The 22,243-nt window shown below is 39.9% G+C and overlaps 3 protein-coding genes and 1 pseudogene across 5 annotated transcripts; 2 read left to right on the forward strand and 2 right to left on the reverse strand.

Annotated features, from left to right (window-relative positions):
* Positions 1–129: 129 nt before the first annotated feature.
* Positions 130–4,839, forward strand: LOC117918631 (cellulose synthase A catalytic subunit 4 [UDP-forming]). Its single transcript, XM_034835420.1, has 12 exons — positions 130–243; positions 331–529; positions 625–734; positions 882–948; positions 1,052–1,199; positions 1,313–1,925; positions 2,019–2,156; positions 2,233–2,358; positions 2,441–2,653; positions 2,850–3,362; positions 3,447–3,797; positions 3,875–4,839. Exons 1-12 carry the CDS (start codon positions 169–171, stop codon positions 4,454–4,456), a joined length of 3,135 nt encoding a protein of 1,044 aa, XP_034691311.1. The 5' UTR covers positions 130–168; the 3' UTR covers positions 4,457–4,839.
* A 57-nt stretch (positions 4,840–4,896) lies between these two features.
* Positions 4,897–10,358, reverse strand: LOC117918630 (annotated as a pseudogene).
* Positions 10,359–15,293: 4,935 nt separating this feature from the next.
* Positions 15,294–16,395, forward strand: LOC117918847 (cellulose synthase A catalytic subunit 4 [UDP-forming]-like). Its single transcript, XM_034835781.1, has 2 exons — positions 15,294–15,357; positions 15,435–16,395. The coding sequence occupies exon 2, from the start codon at positions 15,462–15,464 to the stop codon at positions 16,014–16,016; it is 555 nt and encodes a 184-aa protein (XP_034691672.1). The 5' UTR covers positions 15,294–15,357; positions 15,435–15,461; the 3' UTR covers positions 16,017–16,395.
* Positions 16,396–17,883: 1,488 nt separating this feature from the next.
* Positions 17,884–22,161, reverse strand: LOC117917898 (MDIS1-interacting receptor like kinase 2-like). Of its 3 annotated transcripts, none has more exons than XM_034834365.1 (3): positions 20,716–22,161; positions 18,559–20,643; positions 17,884–18,452 (listed from the first exon to the last, which is right to left on the reverse strand). In XM_034834365.1, the coding sequence occupies exons 1-3, from the start codon at positions 22,142–22,144 to the stop codon at positions 18,118–18,120; spliced, it is 3,849 nt and encodes a 1,282-aa protein (XP_034690256.1). In that variant the 5' UTR covers positions 22,145–22,161; the 3' UTR covers positions 17,884–18,117. The 3 variants fall into 3 exon arrangements, with proteins under 3 accessions (XP_034690256.1, XP_034690255.1, XP_034690254.1); XM_034834364.1 differs by having other exon boundaries at positions 18,559–20,430; positions 20,503–22,161; XM_034834363.1 differs by having other exon boundaries at positions 18,559–22,161.
* Positions 22,162–22,243: the final 82 nt, after the last annotated feature.

The raw sequence follows: 22,243 nt of genomic DNA on the forward strand, positions 1-22,243 counted from the left end.
CACCTATCCCCCTTAACGTTTCTTAGACTCAAACCTATGACTTCTCAACTCACAGTTGGTAGAAACTCACACACACACACATGGATACCTCTCACCCTTCGTTATAACCCCCTCCTTCCCTTCTCTCCCCTCACTTGTCAACCCCACTTCTCTCATTCTTTCCTAGCCATGGCTTCAAACACCATGGCAGGCCTTGTTGCAGGTTCCCATACCCGAAATGATATGCATGTTTTGCATGGCGAGGTAGCTTCTTCTTCCTCTTCTTTTTCTCTGATAATGGGGTTGGTTTTCTTGAGATTTTAACGTGAATGTGGGTTTTTCTTTTGGCAGCAACGGCCTCCCACCCGCCAGTCTGTACCCAAACTATGTCGTGTTTGTGGCGATGAGATCGGAGTTAAAGCGGATGGTGAGTTGTTTGTAGCCTGCCATGAGTGTGGGTTCCCAGTTTGCAAGCCTTGTTATGAGTATGAAAGGAGTGAAGGAAACCAGTGCTGTCCCCAGTGTAACACTCGCTATAAGCGTCACAAAGGTTCTTTTCTTGCCTGAATGTCGAGCTTAAAGTAATAAGACTCCTTACATCTGAATGGGACAGTCACCAACCCACATAAGGTTCTACATGTGCAGGTTGCGCTAGAGTTACAGGAGATGATGAAGGCAGCTTGGATGGAGATGATTTCAATGATGAATTTCAGATTAAGAACACGCGAGATCAGCAGAATGTCTTTGCTCCTTCGGTAATTTAATTAATTAAGAGGCACATAATTGATTAATCTTAAGAAATTGTCAGTATTAGATTCTTTCTTAAATAAATATTTATACTTAGCAATGTCAGGAAGTGATATATATGAGACCCTTTCAAGCTAAGGTGATGAATTTTGCAGGAAAATGGAGACTATAATCCGCAGCAATGGCATGCAAATGGCCAAGCCTTCTCTGCAGCAGGGAGTGGTAAGTGGGTTTTAGTTTATTTTATTTTTCGTAATTTTCTTTTGTTGCAGTCTGTGAATTTAATTGCAATTTTTCATTTTTTTTTTTTTTTTCTGAATTTTAGTTGCTGGAAAGGATTTTGAAGGTGAGAAAGATATTTACAACAATGATGAATGGAAAGACAGGGTAGAGAAATGGAAAACCAGGCAAGAAAAGAAAGGTTTAATTAGCAAAGATGGGGGAAATGATCCAGGCGATGATGATGACTTCCTGTAAGTTCTTCTTCTTCTTCTTCTTCTTTTGAATCTCTATCAAACAAGAAGATCGTCTTGGAAGGGTCTATAAACTCAATTTTTGCACTAACACAACTACTATTTTTCATCAGTCTGGCTGAGGCCCGGCAACCATTGTGGAGAAAAGTCCCAATCGCATCAAGCAAAATCAGCCCATATCGCATAGTCATCGTCCTCCGTCTCGTCATTCTTGCTTTCTTCTTCCGTTTCCGCATCTTAACCCCAGCTTATGATGCTTTTCCCTTGTGGCTCATCTCTGTCATTTGTGAGATCTGGTTCGCTTTCTCTTGGATACTCGACCAGTTCCCCAAATGGCAACCCATCAACCGTGAAACCTACCTGGAACGCCTGTCAATGAGGTTTGAGCGTGAGGGTGAGCCCAACCGTCTCTCCCCAGTTGATGTCTTTGTAAGTACTGTGGACCCTCTTAAGGAACCGCCAATCATAACTGCAAACACGGTTCTATCCATCTTGTCCCTTGATTATCCGGTCGAGAAGGTGAGTTGTTATGTATCGGATGATGGCGCATCCATGCTTCTTTTCGATTCTCTAGCAGAAACTGCTGAGTTTGCAAGGAGATGGGTGCCATTCTGCAAGAAGCATAGCATTGAGCCCAGGGCTCCTGAGTTCTACTTCTCTCAGAAAATTGACTACTTGAAAGATAAAGTGGACCCCAGCTTTGTGAAGGAGCGCAGAGCCATGAAAGTAAGCAAGCAACATTAGTTTCCCATCATTTTATTTTCCTGAATTCTCTGGCCAAACTGGTTTTAAGAAATTTCTTGGCTGTTTATATTACAGAGAGAGTATGAAGAGTTCAAAGTGAGGATTAACGCATTGGTAGCAAAGGCTCAAAAGAAACCAGAAGAAGGATGGACCATGCAGGATGGCACCCCATGGCCTGGAAACATCACTCGCGATCATCCCGGGATGATTCAGGTTTTACAAGGCTATTCCAATTTCTTTTGGAAGAACCAATCTGTTCTATGATGTAACCAACGCTACTTCTTTACAGGTTTACCTTGGTAGTGAAGGTGCACTTGATGTAGAAGGTAAGGAGCTGCCACGGCTCGTGTATGTTTCTCGTGAGAAACGACCTGGCTATCAGCACCACAAGAAAGCTGGTGCCATGAATGCTCTGGTGAGTGATCTTGAGGTGAATTAATGAACGAAATGAAAATATGCAGTACTAATTAATTAACATTGTTATGCTTGATCCCTAGATTCGAGTCTCTGCAGTGCTTACCAATGCACCCTTTATGTTGAATTTGGATTGTGATCACTACATCAACAACAGCAAGGCTGCAAGAGAAGCCATGTGCTTTCTGATGGATCCACAGCTTGGGAAGAAGCTCTGTTATGTCCAGTTCCCACAGAGGTTCGATGGTATTGATCTCCACGATCGATATGCTAACCGAAATGTTGTATTCTTTGATGTAAGTTGGTCAAATTCTATTTGCCTTCTTTTATTACAGATCAATAGTGTATTCTTTACAGTTGATTTAGATGAATACGCAGCTTTAGAAAGTTATTTAAATGTCAGTGTATATGCCAACCCCAGATTGACAATTGATCTGTGATCAATATTTCAATCTCTGATCTTAATTTGCTTCAATATGGTTTTGATTATAGATCAACATGAAAGGCCTAGATGGGATTCAAGGGCCGGTGTATGTTGGTACTGGATGTGTCTTCAACCGGCAGGCATTGTATGGCTATGATCCACCAGTGTCCGAGAAACGACCCAAGATGACATGTGACTGCTGGCCTTCATGGTGCTGCTGCTGTTGTGGTGGTTCAAGGAAGTCAAAGTCGAAGAAGAAAGTTGAAAGAGGTTTGCTTGGAGGAGTGTATAGCAAGAAGAAGAAAATGATGGGGAAGAACTACTCCAGGAAAGGATCTGGACCAGTCTTTGATCTTGAAGAGATTGAAGAAGGCCTTGAAGGCTATGATGAGTTGGAGAAATCATCCCTTATGTCACAGAAAAACTTTGAGAAACGGTTTGGACAGTCTCCAGTTTTCATTACTTCCACTCTCATGGAAGATGGTGGCCTTCCTGAAGGGACTAATAGCACAGCTCTTATCAAAGAAGCCATCCATGTTATCAGTTGCGGCTATGAAGAAAAAACCGAATGGGGCAAAGAGGTGAGTTTAGCATAAACTGAGCTGCTTATGGTTTTTGACAATCCCTGGAAAGATAACTTCTTGAGAAATTTGTTTCCTTTGCAGATTGGATGGATTTACGGTTCAGTTACAGAAGACATTTTGACAGGATTCAAGATGCATTGTAGAGGGTGGAAGTCAGTGTATTGTATGCCAAAGAGAGCGGCTTTCAAGGGATCTGCTCCTATAAATCTATCAGACCGGTTGCACCAAGTTTTGAGATGGGCTCTTGGATCTGTTGAAATTTTCCTTAGTCGTCACTGTCCTCTATGGTATGGTTATGGAGGAAAGTTGAAATGGCTGGAGAGGCTTGCTTACATTAACACCATTGTTTATCCCTTCACTTCCATTCCCTTGCTTGCCTACTGTACCATTCCTGCAGTCTGTCTTCTCACAGGAAAATTCATCATCCCAACTGTAAGTAATGTTAGAATACATTTCTGAGGTGGCTTTAGGGAAGTATGAGCTCTAATTGGAACTTTATTTTTATGCAGCTGACAAACTTTGCTAGCGTATGGTTTATGGCTCTTTTCCTCTCCATCATAGTAACAGGTGTGCTTGAGCTCCGATGGAGTGGTGTTAGCATCCAGGACTGGTGGCGCAATGAACAATTCTGGGTGATTGGTGGTGTCTCAGCTCACCTTTTCGCCGTTTTCCAGGGCCTCCTCAAGGTTCTTGCTGGAGTTGATACCAACTTCACTGTAACATCAAAAGCAGCAGATGATGCTGAGTTTGGAGACCTCTACCTCTTCAAATGGACTACCCTTCTCATCCCACCAACCACTCTTATAATCCTGAATATGGTTGGAGTTGTAGCTGGAGTTTCAGATGCCATCAACAATGGTTATGGTTCATGGGGACCTTTATTTGGGAAACTATTTTTTGCCTTCTGGGTCATTGTCCATCTCTATCCATTCCTCAAGGGTTTGATGGGAAGGCAAAACAGAACTCCTACCATTGTAGTCCTTTGGTCCATCCTTCTCGCTTCGATTTTCTCACTGGTTTGGGTTCGAATTGATCCTTTCCTGCCTAAACAAACAGGGCCAGTTCTTAAACAATGTGGTGTCGAATGCTAGCCATGCATTTGAGGTCCTTGGCTTCCCTTTTTACAGTTCTCTTTCTCAGATTCGACCACATTTTTCAGTTGCTTCTTTGAATGGTTTTCAAGCTTTCTAAGAGAGTGATTTGTGTATACAATCATTAAGAGGGATTTTGTTGGTAATGTGCATACTCTGAGCCCATGGCATATGTACACTTCACAAATACTGTAATGAAAATATTGAAATCAGAGTCTCCACCTGAACAACATTGTGTGCATTGTGAATTGCCCTGAGAAATGTATCTTCTAGCTCCTCCTACCTGATGAAGATTGTCAATCCAAATCCATCGGTCTGTATGTATGACTAAGAAATTTCTTAATTTTGTGATTCAATATGAAGGCTTCTCACTTTTCAGGCTATTGGGAACATGATCTGTTCACCAAAAAATTCAGGACCAGTGGAATGTATCAAATCAAGCCCTTTTACTAGATTTTGCCTATAACTTGAACTTAGGACTAGGTGCAAGCTCTAATACAACCCAAGGCCCCATGCTCAAATATGACCTGATATGCAAATGAGGGAAATGGGCCATGAATATGATTTGTTATACATGGTGTAGCATCCTTCTTGCAGTCATGGTTTTAAGCACAAATTTCATTTGAAACTTATTTCAATATACCTTGATTTATAGGAATGAAGAATAAGGCTACCCAAATACAATCTTACTTGAGTACCGACTTATTTTTTGAATTCTTTGGTTTCATTTTCTGTCTGGAGGGTGAAAGAAGCTTAAACCCTACTATAAACCCTTACCTACCTTACGTTGACATTATGACTCCCACCTGTCCTCTTTAAAGCCAATCTTATCACTACGTAATCCATAGAAAAAAACCAATGTCATTGGTTTCTTTGACAACCTAATTTGCCTTATGATATGGTGCAATCACATTTCTTTGAAAGCCCGATTTTACCAACCAAAAGAATCTCTACCAAAAATCAGAAGAGGGCCTTCCTGGGAAACTCCCACTGATGCCTTGGCTTTCAGTCAGTCTCAACTTTGGGCCCTGTTAAAGGAACCAGGAAAGTAGCTAAGGCATTCCATCAACAACTACTCCCTCTTATTCAAAGTCAGCTTCAGACTGTCAAATGTAGAAAGATAAAGATGTCCCCCAATCCCACTCTTGCGCTGCATTAAAAATCTTTCAGAATTAGTAAAGAAAGGAAAGAGAATAGGAAGAATGGCAGAAAAAGCTTGTGGCTCAAACTTTCCATAATTCAAATGGAATCCTAAGAAAGTGAATGGAAACTTCTTAACATCCCTATTAAAGAGAAAGGGAAATGTTTGTACATGATTTGCATTTTCAGAATTTAGCAAGAAAGTACTGGGATTTGAGGTCTCTACATGGACAAAACTCATAATTTGACAGGTACATAAAGCATCTTAAATAAAAAGAAAGCTGAACAGACGTATCTCAGCTAATTGTTATGTAGGTTTGAGATCATATTGCCATGAATTGATAGGATCAGTCCCTTAAACTTTTTAAAAAGCAAACAAGTTCATCCAGGTGACAATTGATTGTCTCCATGGGCCAATCAATTTGTCCTCTTATCAGTTTTTAAAGGGCCATTTTTGAACACTTTTCCAACTTGATCAGCTTGTACATCTCTAACACTCATCAACACAATGTTTTAATGAATCAGACCCATTATACTTTGCTGAACTTTCTGTGACCATCACTGAACAAAACCTCAAATGACCTTTCATGTCTCACTAATTCAAGACAGCATGACCCAAAATTCTTAATAGCATGGTCCACAGCTAGGTGTGTGGATATCCATGAACCAAAGACTTACTCATTCAGAGTCAAGTTTTGACTAGCAATCCATAAAGGCAAACCTCTGAAGTCTTATTAAAAGGAAAATATATAAAATCACACAAGGACCAGGATTATAGGTCAATGCACGGCAAACATTTACTCAAATGTATACAAAATCCAAAGCCCTGTAGACCACCCTGGAAGCTAATTTAACAGTGGGGTTTTAACATCTATCATTTTTATTGAGCAGACAATACATAATACAGCGAGTTTACCATATACAACTTTGATCTACTTTTGGAGGCTTCTCAATCTTTTAAGGGTTACCTGGGGAAAGGCTCTGAATGGGGGAGCCTGGGTTGAGCTGAAAGTTCTTTTGCCACAAAACGCATGGTGGGTCGTGACTCTGGAGCCGCATGCGTGCATGCTAAGGCTACCTTGACTACAAACACTACTTCTTCTGCTAATTGCCCTGTGGGCATTGGAAGTCTCTGATCTAGCACATCCTTCAGAAGCAAACCAGGATCATCAGATAGTGCTGATGATGGTAGTGAAACTAGGAGCTCCCCTGGATGCCTCCCCATCATTACTTCCAGTGCCACCACTCCAAAGCTGTAGACATCACATTTATCTGTGATGCACATTGTAAACGCAAGCTCTGCACAACGAGAAAACAAAATTATCCTCTCAAAGAAATATTCTGAATCCTTCCCCTGAAGAAAGAGAAAAGAAAAAACATGACCTGTAAATTAAATCTTTAGTTTACCTGGAGCCATGTAGCCATAAGACCCAGCTGCTGCAGTCCAGTTGGATGAGTCCGGGCACAACAATCTTGCAGTTCCAAAGTCTGAGAGCCGTGGCTCAAACTCTGAGTCAATCAAAATGTTATTCAGAGTTACATCACGGTGGACAATGGGCGGAGAGCAGTCATGGTGCAAGTAAGCAATTGCATGAGCCACGCCTTGCACAATCTTAACCCTTGTGGCCCAGCTTAGCTCCATCTCCCCCTCTTCCCCATACAACACTTTCTCCAAACTGCCTCTCTCTATATATTTATAAACCAAGTACATGGACCCCTTCCTGGAACAGAACCCAAAAAGCTTAATGATATTTCGGTGCTGAACTTCTGTCAGGATTTCGATCTCATTCTTAAAACTCAGCCGATTTGTTGTTGGGATGTTGCTTGAGTCTGACATATTGAGTCTTTTAACTGCTACTGTCTGACCCTGTGGCAACACAGCTTTGTAAACCCTCCCGAATCCTCCCTTTCCGATGCAGTTCTTCTCACTGAAGTCTTCGGTGGCCTTCACAATATCCTCAAATGTGAATATTCCTCGTCTTTTCCAAATTAACCACTCCTCAGCATCATACTTTTCTATACTTTCAGTCTCTTCATCAGAGTGTTTGGATCGTGGATGGAGGATTACAATTACAGCAACAATGAATGCCAAAAACAAGAGCCCACAAGTAGGAGCAAGGACACCAATAAGAACCTTTTTGTTCAACTTGGAGGGCTTGCTGCTGGGGGAAGTTGAATAACAAGGATTCAATCCTTCTGCATATCCACACAAACCTGAGTTTCCAGTATAGGCTGCCTTCTTGAAAATATTGCTACTTGGAATCTGACCAGTCAACTGATTGTATGAGAAATCAATGGAATTTAGACTGAGCATGCTTGAAAATGATGATGGGATTTTCCCCATAAGATTGTTTCGAGAGAGATTGAGGCTCTCCAATCTCACAAGCTTTCCCAGGTTTGAAGGGATTGTTCTTGAGAGTGAATTGCTGCTGAGGTCCAAAAGATACCGCAAATTGACCAAGTTTCCGAGCTCTGATGGTATTTCACCTGACAAAGCGTTGTGGCTTAAGTCCAAGCTGTCCAAGTGCTCACAATTCCCAAGCTCTTTTGGTATGCTTCCACTGAGTTTATTTTCCGCTAAATTGAGATACCGGAGATTAGATAAAGTGCCTATACTCTGAGGGATCTTTCCTGTGAAAAAGTTTTTGCGCAAGCTGAGGTTGAACAACAGGCTTAGTTTCGTCAGTTCCATTGGAATTTCCCCAGTAAATTCATTGGAATCCAGACTTAGGACCTGCAATTGAGACAACTTCCCAAGCTCAGATGGGATTTTACCAGAGATTTTATTTCCATCCATCTGTAATTTAGTGAGGCGATGGCATTCTCCCCACTCAGGTGACAGCTCGCCTGAAAATTGGTTGCCGCTCAGAGAAATAAAACTGAGATTTGGATGGACTCCAAATGCCTTGGAAATGTCCCCAGTGAAGTGGTTCCCTTCAAGACGGACGCGATCTAGGCTCGAGCAATTCCTCAAGCAATCTGGTAATTGCCCAGTAAAGCTGTTGCCGTTTACTGTTAACAGTTGAAGAGTGAAACTATTACATAGTCCAGGCGGCAGTTCTCCTGCGAAGCTGTTGTCAGAAAAGCTTACATTCTTCAAGTTGAGGTTGTTTTTCCCCAGTTCCCTTGGAACAGTGCCCGAGAAATTATTGGTGAATAGAGAGAGTATCTTTAGATTATTGAGGAGTGACATGGTCTCTGGTAGCTCTCCTTCCAAATTGTTGGTGTTGAGATCGAGGATAACCAGCGAGCTCATATTACCAATCTCTGGAGGAATTGTTCCACTAAGATTGTTGTAGAAAAGCTGTAAGAGAATAAGCTTGGTGAGCTTGCATATTGTTGGAGGAATTGGACCTGAGAGCTGGTTTCCCGAAAGGTCTAAGGAAGACAACTCTCTCAAGTTCCCAGTCTCCGAGGGGATTGAGCCATTGAGCTCATTATTGTAAAGGAAAAGGACATTCAGCTTTTTCAAAAGGCCAATTTCAGATGGAATTTTTCCAAAGAAGTGATTGTGCTGAAGTTGCAAAGAGATCAATTCAGTCCAATTGGTGAAGAAATATGGGGAGATCTCACCAGATAATGAATTTCCAGACAAGCCCAACTCTGATATCTTGTTAAGATTGGTCAAGGACAAAGGCAGCACTCCAGCAAGTAAGTTCTCAGCTAGAGCCAAGAAGGTGAGGTTAGAACAATGCCCAAGCTCCCCCGGAATTGTAGAATTGAGGCCATTGCCATGGAGATCGAGTTTCTGAAGGTTTCTGAGTTGACCTATGGAAGAAGAAATCTTGCCTTCAAATAAATTCGTAGCAAGATTGAGGAATTCTAGTTTCCCCAAATTGCGAAATAGTGACTCTGGTATCGGACCAGTCAAGTGATTCAACGACAAGTCGAGGTATGTCAGGTTCCGGCAGTCAGTTATGAACCCGGGAACACTGATGCAAGTTCATTGAAGTTGAAGTCTAGGTGTGTCAACAGAGGCATGGTCGAAAACTTGGACCAGTCCGGAGACTTCAAGTAGTTCCATCCAAGGTGTAAGTACCATATCTTTTGAAGATTGGTAATTTGGTAGGGGATGGTGCCATTGAGACAGTTGTTGTAAAAGCTAAGATACTGAAGCTCCTTCAGCTGTCCAATCTCCCAAGGGATGTTGCCCTCAAAAAGGTTGTTGCTTAAATCCAAGAAAGTGAGCTTGGATAGGTTGGCAACTGTGGATGGTATCAACCCGTTGAGGTTGTTGATGCTGAGATTGAAGCGGGTGAGATTAGGAAACGAACCAAAATCAAACTGGGCAAGCGTTCCTTTGAGGTTGGCCTGGGAGAGGTTGATCTCGGAGACAGTTCCGGTGGTGCCACACACAACGCCCGTCCAGCTGCAAAGGTTTTCAATGTTGGTGAGAGCCCACGATGAATTGAGAGAGGGGGAAGAAGACAAGCTGTTCTTCCACTGGGTGAGAGCTTCTGCCTCTGTTCTGGATGAGGATGTAACCTTGAAAGAAAGTAAGGAGATGAGGAAGACAAACTGAATAACAACAATACAAGTGCTTGGGATTATAGCCATGCTCCTCATGTTGTATTCTACTGATCAGTCAGATCTCCCTATAGTACACAGAGATGTTGCTCACGTTATATATAAGGGTCATGCTTGGGTACCGAAATCTCCTTCACGGTGCCCCCACGCGGCTCTGTAGAAATTTTCATAGATATGGGAATAGTCAGTGAAACTGAAGTTAAGACTCCACTAGTCTAATTGAGAATATTAGACCGGAAAAGTAAGCACGTTCATTTTAGAATTGGAAAAAACAGAAGCATATTTAATTTACAATGGAAAAACGAGGCACGTTCACTTTAGACCGGAAGATGAAGCATATTTACCCCACTTTAGACTGGAAAGGTGCAATCGAATTGTGTTGGTTGGGGAATGGGGAGAGCTTTATGTCATGGGCCAACCCATTGGGACTTCTGTGAGGCCCGGCCTTTGCTCTATGCCTAATCCAAGATTAATGGAACACAGTCCAGCAGAGAGATTCCTGTACAAACAGGCCCTGAGCAGATGGATGGTTGGCGCCGAGTGGGTCGATGGAAGAAGAAGTGGAGAGGCACACACAATGTGTGGGTAAGTGGAATTTCACGGGGAGAAGGGCGGCCCAGAGCAAACTTGAGATCCCCCTTAGATCCCCCGGAACCACCGGCACTGGTCTTTGTTGCAGCTTCTCGATCGGAAGTACAGTAAGAGAGAATATCATTGTTGTTATTGAATCAACGATTGGGGTAGTTTTTGAGAAGGAGAATCAACAAGAACCATTTGAATTAAAAGTACAGTTACCTTGGGATCAAGGAAGATTTATTAATTGAACAAATATTAGCTTATTGATTAATTAATAAATTCTTAATTTATCTAACTATCCCATATTTTTTTTCTCCAAATTGTTATATCTAACATCGCTTCAATTCAATTTTTCGTTTTACAAACTAACACTGTTTAAATGAACAAAAGACCATAGGATAAGTCATATAACGACGGCTTTTCATCTCAAATGTGTAAAGAAAGTGCTAATGATGGATAAAATGTGTAAAACATTGTGCAAGTATAACAAAGAAAATCCAACCTATTCCCAAACAAGTTTTAACTTGCAAATGAATCAAGGGACGATATAAAATACGATCAAGCAATTTCCAAAATATCCCTTGTCTGATCTTAAAAAAGGTGATGTTAAACAATACAAAGGTGCAAAATTCGTTAACTTAGAGAAGACTCTCAATGAGTGGATTGTTTTATACCAAGTATGTGTGAAAATGATTGGAGAACTAATCATGGAAAAGGAAAATATTTTATGAAAAACATTTATTGTGTAGATACTCCATAATGTAATTTTTTTTCAAGGTTAGATTGAGCTTTTGAAATCAAGATATAAGATCAAAACATGTCGTTGTTTCGAAGAAAGCTAATTAGTTGATATGGAGTGCATGAAGAACAAGTTATAATCCATAATGATGAAAGTACATCATAAAAGATCAAATCAATCCAACACACAAGACAAGATTTTTTTTTTACATGGAAAACCTCTACACCACGTGGGGAGATGAAAAACTATAGGATCAAAGACTTCAAATCTAAATCCACTGTCTAAGAATGCAATACACAAATTTACTTGAAAAATGCTACCTTTAGACTTACTCTTCAGTACCTACATTATATTCAACATTTGCGATGCAACACCTTATGTACTCCCAGTGGATATCACCTTAGCGCTTGTGGGGATGTAGATCTCCTTCACAACCCAAAACAAGTATGAGAATCTTCTTTGGGAGCTTTGTAAATGGGAAGACAAATTGTGTTTTTCAAAACAAATCCGATTATAATTAAAAAAGTAATCCAATTACAATTGTAAAATTAATCCAATTACAATTATAAAATTAGTCCAATTACGTAATTTTTTTATTTTTTATTACTTTTTATGAGTGCTTGAGTACCCTTAAAAGTTCTTAAAAACATTTATTTATTTATTTTTGTTCAATTTTAAAAAGCTTAAGTCTACTCAAAGTCTTATATAAATTCTATTAACCTTTCTCAGACCTTTATATACTTGTATCGTTTCGGTTGATCACGTAACAACCTTGAGTCTTCAATGGAGAGATATAATATAGAAAAATCTTATACTAGAATGAATGAAACAAAATTGTCAACTTAAATTATATAACCTAATGTACCAACAAGATGTTTTCAATATTGACGAGACAAGATTGTTTTATAAGCTACAATAAGATCATTCTCTTACAACAAAGTAACTTGAAAGAAAAAAAAAAGATGAGAAAAGGCTTATAATTGTTATTTGTTGTAATGAGGATGGTTAAGAGAAAATTCCTTTATGGATCATCGGGAAGTATGCTAAACTACGGTATTCTAAGAATGTAAACTTGTACAAAATTATAAGTATCATGCTAACAAATGGGAATGGATGATTGGGGCTTTATTTCAAGAATATGTTCGATGATTTGATAAACAGATGGATACTAGAAAAGTTCTCTTGCTTGTTGATAATTGTTCTACTTATCTAAAAATTGAAGGATTGAAGAATGTGAAATTGTTTTTTTTGCCACCCAACATGATGACATCAAAGACTTAACCTTGTGACACAAAGATCATACAAGCTTTTAAAATACATTATTGTCATCAAGTTTATTCTAAAATTTTGGAGAGTTATAAAGTAGTGCAACCAAATCCAAAATAGGCAAATGTTTTACATATGCAATGAATCTTGCAATTTCAACTTGGACAGTAGATATTTAAGCGAATACAATTGCAAAATGCTTACAACATTGTAAAATTAGGTCCATAGAAAATATAGCTAGCTTTAGAGAATTTGGATGAACCCTTGGATGGAAAAGGCATTTGAGAATTGAAAATAGCAATCAAAGGATTGTAGTGCCCTAATGGAATGAATGTTGAGTACCTCTTGAACCACCTTGGAGAAGATGACACAATCTCAAAGATGTTAAGTGATGATTAGATTATTGAGAGCATCATGAAAAGTGATAAAGAGGATGGAAATGAAGACGAAGAGGGTAATTCTATTATAGAGGCCTTCTCATGCAAAGAAACACTCAAAATGTTAATGACATTGAATAATTTCTTGTTGCAATATGAGAATACCACACTAAAACTTTTTTTTTGTTTTATGAAAAATTAAAGATGAGATCTAAGTTGACATTAATTTTAAGGACTCATATTTAACAATGGCCTCCATCACAAATCATATGGTTTTAGTTGTACATTAGAAAATTATTAATTTATGTAGTAAGTGGGTCTTATATGAAACTACACAGATTATGCTATAATATATATTTTCTTATAAATTATTGAATTATATATTTAATACATTGGCCCCAAGTTGGGACTAGAAACAAATATTATTTTGTTGAGATTATCAATTTATCAGGGTTATTGAAGCCCAATGACAAATAGTTTTTAAAAAAAGCTACAAGCACTATAGGATAGTTTTGAAGAAAAACTGTGTTGTCTTTTCCGAAAAAATATATGTAAAATAGATAACTATAAGACTCCTTCTAGAGAATTTTTCCACTCAAATTGGAAATCTCCTCCATTACATCCAAGCAGACTCCTTGCTCTATAGAAATTTTCAACTAAAAATGCTTTTGTAAAGTTGCTTGCCACAAGGTCTCAAATAAAAAAATGTTGAAGTATGATATGTTTGGTTCTATGAAAAACTAATTTTTTCTTGTCATTGCAATGGTAGACTTGTCACAAAACAAGGTTGTTAGTTATCATGTTTCTCCTTCCCACACCACCTGACATGTTGCACTAATTGTTACGCTGTAATGTACCTTGCTTGTTAACTTGATAAGGCAATTGATTGCTACTTGTTTTTTACCTATGACATGATACTTGCCCATGAAATGACACCCGAACCAAGAATGAGAACAAATCTATAAGTGTTTTTTCAATCATTTATATATACAACCAACCTAATCACCATTAGTATAAGCCACCAATTTAAAATTATTACCATGGCGATACTTGCTTCCAAAGTTGAGAGCACCACTAATACATCTTAGAACCTTTTTTGTTGCACCAAGATGATGCTTACTTGGGCTTTGTATAAATCTTTGAAAGAAAGCCAACTATATATATTATGTCATGCCTTGAGTGAGGGAGGTAAATAAGTCCTCCTACCAAACTTTATACTTCTTTAGATCTATTTTTTTGACCCCATCATCCACCGGAAGTTTTTCATTTGTGTTCATGAAGAGTCCTTATTATATTATAGTTCAACATGACAAATCTTTTCAACAAGTCACGAGAATATTTTTCTTGGCACAAAAAAATTCCATGAGAGTCCTAGAAAATTTCAAGAAATAATTCAAAAGACCCAAGTTTTTCATATATGTATATTTGAATCTTAAATCAAACTTTGATAATCTCTAATGGATATCATATCATCAACATAGATACATATAATGAGAATATAAGTACTTGGGATTTCACATATAATATAAGTTCACTTTCACTTCTCTTGAAGTTGTTATCAAGAAAATATTTATCAATCTTACCATACCACGTTTTTGGAGCTTTTTAAGAATTTCCTTCTTTAATTTAAAAAGTTTTTGCTCAATCCCTTTAACTCCAAACTCAATAGAGTGCTCAACATACACCTCCTCTGTTAATACGCCATTTAGGAATGTTGATTTGATGTCAAATTGGTAAACTTACAACTTCTTTTGAGTTGCCAAAGATAACATTGTTCTTATGGTGTTAATCCTTGCTAATAGTGAAAAAGTTTTTTAGAATTTGAGCGTGTTTCAACTAATCAAGTTTTTTATTTTTGGAAGAATTCCGTCAAAATTGAACTTGAGATTTATAGATCCACTCAAGCCCAACCATTTCCTTCCTAGTAAGTGGATCAACCAGCTTCTATGTTGTGTTTCTTTAAATTGTATTGATTACTTTTTCATTACTGCCTTCCGTTTTGATTTTGCCATTGCATTTTCAAATGTTGTTAGATCAAATGCAGCAAGAGCAAAGTTTGCTAGATTGATAAATTTTAGCCAGACTTCTAAACTTTCTTGGAGCACTTTTGGGAAGCATTCTTCCAAAGGCAATCATAGGTTTGAGAAGCATGTTACCTAGACAAAGGCAATCATGAATGATTTGAATACCTAGCATTCTTCCAAACATGTCCAAATAGCATACCGACCGACCAGGTACAAGTCATTCAAGCAATCAGAAAACTCATCATCCCAACTGTAAGTAATGTTAGAATACATTTCTGAGGTGGCTTTAGGGAAGTATGAGTTCTAATTGGAACTTTATTTTTATGCAGCTGACAAACTTTGCTAGCGTATGGTTTATGGCTCTTTTCCTCTCCATCATAGTAACAGGTGTGCTTGAGCTCCGATGGAGTGGTGTTAGCATCCAGGACTGGTGGCGCAATGAACAATTCTGGGTGATTGGTGGTGTCTCAGCTCACCTTTTCGCCGTTTTCCAGGGCCTCCTCAAGGTTCTTGCTGGAGTTGATACCAACTTCACTGTAACATCAAAAGCAGCAGATGATGCTGAGTTTGGAGACCTCTACCTCTTCAAATGGACTACCCTTCTCATCCCACCAACCACTCTTATAATCCTGAATATGGTTGGAGTTGTAGCTGGAGTTTCAGATGCCATCAACAATGGTTATGGTTCATGGGGACCTTTATTTGGGAAACTATTTTTTGCCTTCTGGGTCATTGTCCATCTCTATCCATTCCTCAAGGGTTTGATGGGAAGGCAAAACAGAACTCCTACCATTGTAGTCCTTTGGTCCATCCTTCTCGCTTCGATTTTCTCACTGGTTTGGGTTCGAATTGATCCTTTCCTGCCTAAACAAACAGGCCCAGTTCTTAAACAATGTGGTGTCGAAAGCTAGCCATGCATTTGAGGTCCTTGGCTTCCCTTTTTACAGTTCTCTTTCTCAGATTCTACCACATTTTCCAGTTGCTTCTTTGAATGGTTTTCAAGCTTTCTAAGAGAGTGATTTGTGTATACAATCATTAAGAGGGATTTTGTTGGTAATGTGCATACTCTGAGCCCATGGCATATGTACACTTCACAAATACTGTAATGAAAATATTGAAATCAGAGTCTCCACCTGAACAACATTGTGTGCATTGTGAATTGCCCTGAGAAATGTATCTTCTCCTCCTACCTGATGAAGATTGTCAATCCAAATCCATCGGTCTGTATGTATGACTAAGAAATTTCTTAATTTTGTGATTCAATATGAAGGCTTCTCACTTTTCAGGCTATTGGGAACATGATCTGTTCACCAAAAAATTCAGGACCAGTGGAATGTATCAAATCAAGCCCTTTTACTAGATTTTGCCTATAACTTGAACTTAGGACTAGGTGCAAGCTCTAATACAACCCAAGGCCCCATGCTCAAATATGACCTGATATGCAAATGAGGGAAATGGGCCATGAATATGATTTGTTATACATGGTGTAGCATCCTTCTTGCAGTCATGGTTTTAAGGACAAATTTCATTTGAAACTTATTTCAATATACCTTGATTTATAGGAATGAAGAATAAGGCTACCCAAATACAATCTTACTTGAGTACCGACTTATTTTTTGAATTCTTTGGTTTCATTTTCTGTCTGGAGGGTGAAAGAAGCTTAAACCCTACTATAAACCCTTACCTACCTTACGTTGACATTATGACTCCCACCTGTCCTCTTTAAAGCCAATCTTATCACTACGTAATCCATAGAAAAAAACCAATGTCATTGGTTTCTTTGACAACCTAATTTGCCTTATGATATGGTGCAATCACATTTCTTTGAAAGCCCGATTTTACCAACCAAAAGAATCTCTACCAAAAATCAGAAGAGGGCCTTCCTGGGAAACTCCCACTGATGCCTTGGCTTTCAGTCAGTCTCAACTTTGAGCCCTGTTAAAGGAACCAGGAAAGTAGCTAAGGCATTCCATCAACAACTACTCCCTCTTATTCAAAGTCAGCTTCAGACTATCAAATGTAGAAAGAAAAAGATGTCCCCCAATCCCACTCTTGCGCTGCATTAAAAATCTTTCAGAATTAGTAAAGAAAGGAAAGAGAATAGGAAGAATGGCAGAAAAAGCTTGTGGCTCAATCTTTCCATAATTCAAATGGAATCCTAAGAAAGTGAATGGGAACTTCTTAACATCCCTATTAAAGTGAAAAGGAAATGTTTGTACATGATTTGCATTTTCAGAATTTAGCAAGAAAGTACTGGGATTTGAGGTCTCTACATGGACAAAACTCATAATTTGACAGGTACATAAAGCATCTTAAATAAAAAGAATGCTGAACAGACGTATCTCAGCTTATTGTTATGTAGGTTTGAGATCATATTGCCATGAATTGATAGGATCAGTCCCTTAAACTTTTTAAAAAGCAAACAAGTTCATCCAGGTGACAATTGATTGTCTCCATGGGCCAATCAATTTGTTCTCTTATCAGTTTTTAAAGGGCCATTTTTGAACACTTTTCCAACTTGATCAGCTTGTACATCTCTAACACTCATATCAACACAATGTTTTAACGAATCAGACCCATTATACTTTGCTGAACTTTCTGTGACCATCACTGATCAGAACCTCAAATGACCTTTCGTGTCTCACCAATTCAAGACAGCATGGCCCAAAATTCTTAATAGCATGGTCCACTGCCAGGTGTGTGGATATCCATGAACCAAAGACTTACTCATTCAGAGTCAAGTCTTGACTAGAAATCCATAAAGGCAGACCTCTGAAGTCTTATTAAAAGGAAAATATATACAATCACACAAGGACCAGGATTACAGGTCAATACACGGCAAACATTTACTTAATGTATACAAAAGCCAAAGCCCAGTGGACTACCCTGGAAGCTAATTTAACAGTGGGGTTTTAACATCTATCATTTTTATTGAGCAGACAATACATAACACAGCGAGTTTACCATATACAACTTTGATCTACTTTTGGAGGCTTCTCAATCTTTTAAGGGTTACCTGGGGAAAGGCTCCGAATGGGGGAGCCTCGGTTGAGCTGATAGTTCTTTTGCCACAAAACGCATGGTGGGTCGTGACTCTGGAGCCGCATGCGTGCATGCTATGGCTACATTGACTACAAACACTACTTCTTCTGCTAATTGCCCTGTGGGCATTGGAAGTCTCTGATCCAGCACATCCTTCAGAAGCAAACCAGGATCATCAGATAGTGCTGATGATGGTAGTGAAACTAGGAGCTCCCCTGGATGCCTCCCCATCATTACTTCCAGTGCCACCACTCCAAAGCTGTAGACATCACATTTATCTGTGATGCACATTGTAAACGCAAGCTCTGCACAACGAGAAAACAAAATTATCCTCTCAAAGAAATATTCTGAATCCTTCCCCTGAAGAAAGAGAAGAAAAAATATGATCTGTAAATTAAATCTTAAGTTTACCTGGAGCCATGTAGCCATAAGACCCAGCTGCTGCAGTCCAGTTGGATGAGTCCGGGTACAACAGTCTTGCAGTTCCAAAGTCTGAGAGCCGTGGCTCAAACTCTGAGTCAAGCAAAATGTTATTCAGAGTTACATCACGGTGGACAATGGGCGGAGAGCAGTCATGGTGCAAGTAAGCAATTGCATGGGCCACGCCTTGCACAATCTTAACCCTTGTGGCCCAGCTTAGCTCCATCTTCCCCTCTTCCCCATACAACACTTTCCCCAAACTGCCTCTCTCTATATATTTATAAACCAAGTACATGATCCCCTTCCTGGAACAGAACCCAAAAAGCTTAATGATATTTCGGTGCTGAACTTCTGTCAGGATTTCGATCTCATTCTTAAAACTCAGCCGATTTGTTGTTGGAATGTTGCTTGAGTCTGACATATTGAGTCTTTTAACTGCAACTGTCTGACCCTGTGGCAACACAGCTTTGTAAACTCTCCCGAATCCTCCCTTTCCGATGCAGTTCTTCTCACTGAAGTCTTCGGTGGCCTTCACAATATCCTCAAATGTGAATATTCCTCGTCTTTTCCAAATTAACCACTCCTCAGCATCATACTTTTCTGTACTTTCAGTCTCTTCATCAGAGTGTTTGGATCGTGGATGGAGGATTACAATTACAGCAACAATGAATGCCAAAAACAAGAGCCCACAAGTAGGAACAAGGACACCAATAAGAACCTTTTTGTTCAACTTGGAGGGCTTGCTGCTGGGGGAAGTTGAATAACAAGGATTCAATCCTTCTGCATATCCACACAAACCTGAGTTTCCAGTATAGGCTGCCTTCTTGAAAATATTGCTACTTGGAATCTGACCAGTCAACTGATTGTATGAGAAATCAATGGAATTTAGACTGAGCATGCTTGAAAATGATGATGGGATTTTCCCCATAAGATTGTTTCGAGAGAGATTGAGGCTCTCCAATCTCACAAGCTTTCCCAGGTTTGAAGGGATTGTTCTTGAGAGTGAATTGCTGCTGAGGTCCAAAAGATACTGCAAATTGACCAAGTTTCCGAGCTCTGATGGTATTTCACCTGACAAAGCGTTGTGGCTTAAGTCCAAGCTGTCCAAGAGCTCACAATTCCCAAGCTCTTTTGGTATGCTTCCACTGAGTTTATTTTCCGCTAAATTGAGATACCGGAGATTAGATAAAGTGCCTATACTCTGAGGGATCTTTCCTGTGAAAAAGTTTTTGCTCAAGCTGAGGTTGAACAACAGGCTTAGTTTCGTCAGTTCCATTGGAATTTCCCCAGTAAATTCATTGGAATCCAGACTTAGGACCTGCAATTGAGACAACTTCCCAAGCTCAGATGGGATTTTACGAGAGATTTTATTTCCATCCATCTGTAATTTAGTGAGGCCCTGGCATTCTCCCCACTCAGGTGACAGCTCGCCTGAAAATTGGTTGCCGCTCAGAGAAATAAAACTGAGATTTGGATGGACTCCAAATGCCTTGGAAATGTCCCCAGTGAAGTGGTTCCCTTCAAGACGGACACGATGTAGGCTCGAGCAATTCCTCAAGCAATCTGGTAATTGCCCGGTAAAGCTGTTGCCGTTTACTGTTAACAGTTGAAGAGTGAAACTATTACATAGTCCAGGCGGCAGTTCTCCTGCGAAGCTGTTGTCAGAAAAGCCTACATTCTTCAAGTTGAGGTTGTTTTTCCCCAGTTCCCTTGGAACAGTGCCCGAGAAATTATTGGTGAATAGAGAGAGTCTCTCTAGATTATTGAGAAGTGACATGGTCTCTGGTAGCTCTCCTTCCAAATTGTTGGTGTGGAGATCGAGGATAACCAGCGAGCTCATATTACCAATCTCTGGAGGAATTGTTCCACTAAGATTGTTGTAGAAAAGCTGTAAGAGAGTAAGCTTGGTGAGCTTGCACATTGTTGGAGGAATTGGACCTGAGAGCTGGTTTCCCGAAAGGTCTAAGGAAGACAACTCTCTCAAGTTCCCAGTCTCTGGTAGCTCTCCTTCCAAATTGTTGGTGTTGAGATTGAGGATAACCAGCGAGCTCATATTACCAATCTCTGGAGGAATTGTTCCACTAAGATTGTTGTAGAAAAGCTGTAAGAGAGTAAGCTTGGTGAGCTTGCACATTGTTGGAGGAATTGGACCTGAGAGCTGGTTTCCCGAAAGGTCTAAGGAAGACAACTCTCTCAAGTTCCCAGTCTCTGGTAGCTCTCCTTCCAAATTGTTGGTGTTGAGATTGAGGATAACCAGCGAGCTCATATTACCAATCTCTGGAGGAATTGTTCCACTAAGATTGTTGTAGAAAAGCTGTAAGAGAGTAAGCTTGGTGAGCTTGCATATTGTTGGAGGAATTGGACCTGAGAGCTGGTTTCGCGAAAGGTCTAAGGAAGACAACTCTCTCAAGTTCCCAGTCTCCGAGGGGATTGAGCCATTGAGCTTATTATTATAAAGGAAAAGGACATTCAGCTTTTTCAAAAGGCCAATTTCAGATGGAATTTTTCCAAAGAAGAGATTGTGCTGAAGTTGCAAAGATATCAATTCAGTCCAATTGGTGAAGAAATATGGGGAGATCTCACCAGATAATGAATTTCCAGGCAAGCCCAACTCTGATATCTTGTTAAGATTGGTCAAGGACAAAGGCAGCACTCCAGCAAGTAAGTTCTCAGCTAGAGACAAGAAGGTGAGGTTAGAACAATGCCCAAGCTCCCCCGGAATTGTAGAATTGAGGCCATTGCCATGGAGATTGAGTTTCTGAAGGTTTCTGAGTTGACCTATGGAAGAAGAAATCTTGCCTTCAAATAAATTCTGAGCAAGATTGAGGAATTCAAGTTTCCCCGAATTGCGAAATAGTGACTCTGGTATCGGACCAGTCAAGTGATTCCACGACAAGTCGAGGTATGTCAGGTTCCGGCAGTCAGTTATGAACCCCGGGAACACTGATGCAAGTTCATTGAAGTTGAAGTCTAGGTGTGTCAACAGAGGCATGGTCGAAAACTTGGACCAGTCCGGAGACTTCAAGTAGTTCCATCCAAGGTGTAAGTACCATATCTTTTGAAGATTGGTAATTTGGTAGGGGATGGTGCCATTGAGACAGTTGTTGTAAAAGCTAAGATACTGAAGCTCCTTCAGCTGTCCAATCTCCCAAGGGATGTTGCCCTCAAAAAGGTTGTTGCTTAAATCCAAGAAAGTGAGCTTGGATAGGTTGGCAACTGTGGATGGTATCAACCCGTTGAGGTTGTTGATGCTGAGATTGAAGCGGGTGAGATTAGGAAACGAACCAAAATCAAACTGGGCAATCGTTCCTTTGAGGTTGGCCTGGGAGAGGTTGATCTCGGAGACAGTTCCGGTGGTGCCACACACAACGCCCGTCCAGCTGCAAAGGTTTTCAATGTTGGTGAGAGCCCACGATGAATTGAGAGAGGGGGAAGAAGACAAGCTGTTCTTCCACTGGATGAGAGCTTCTGCCTCTGTTCTGGATGAGGATGTAACCTTGAAAGAAAGTAAGGAGATGAGGAAGACAAACTGAATAACAACAATACAAGTGCTTGGGATTATAGCCATGCTCCTCATGTTGTATTCTACTGATCAGTCAGATCTCCCTATAGTACAAAGAGATGTTGCTCACGTTATATATAAGGGTCATGCTTGGGTACCGAAATCTCCTTCACG

This window comes from Vitis riparia, chromosome 7 (assembly GCF_004353265.1).
Source record: "Vitis riparia cultivar Riparia Gloire de Montpellier isolate 1030 chromosome 7, EGFV_Vit.rip_1.0, whole genome shotgun sequence".
Lineage (NCBI taxonomy): Eukaryota > Viridiplantae > Streptophyta > Magnoliopsida > Vitales > Vitaceae > Vitis > Vitis riparia.

Excerpts from the sequence above, each read along its gene's own strand:
- LOC117918631 (XM_034835420.1), top strand. The coding sequence starts at position 169 with ATGGCTTCAAACACCATGGCAGGCCTTGTTGCAGGTTCCCATACCCGA. Across the intron at positions 2,654-2,849 it reads GAAATGTTGTATTCTTTGAT|ATCAACATGAAAGGCCTAGA; the intron begins GTAAGTTGGTCA and ends TTTTGATTATAG. Across the intron at positions 3,363-3,446 it reads AAACCGAATGGGGCAAAGAG|ATTGGATGGATTTACGGTTC; the intron begins GTGAGTTTAGCA and ends TTTCCTTTGCAG.
- LOC117918847 (XM_034835781.1), top strand. The coding sequence starts at position 15,462 with ATGGCTCTTTTCCTCTCCATCATAGTAACAGGTGTGCTTGAGCTCCGA.
- LOC117917898 (XM_034834363.1), bottom strand. The coding sequence starts at position 22,144 with ATGAGGAGCATGGCTATAATCCCAAGCACTTGTATTGTTGTTATTCAG. Across the intron at positions 18,453-18,558 it reads TTATGGCTACATGGCTCCAG|AGCTTGCGTTTACAATGTGC; the intron begins GTAAACTTAAGA and ends CTCGTTGTGCAG.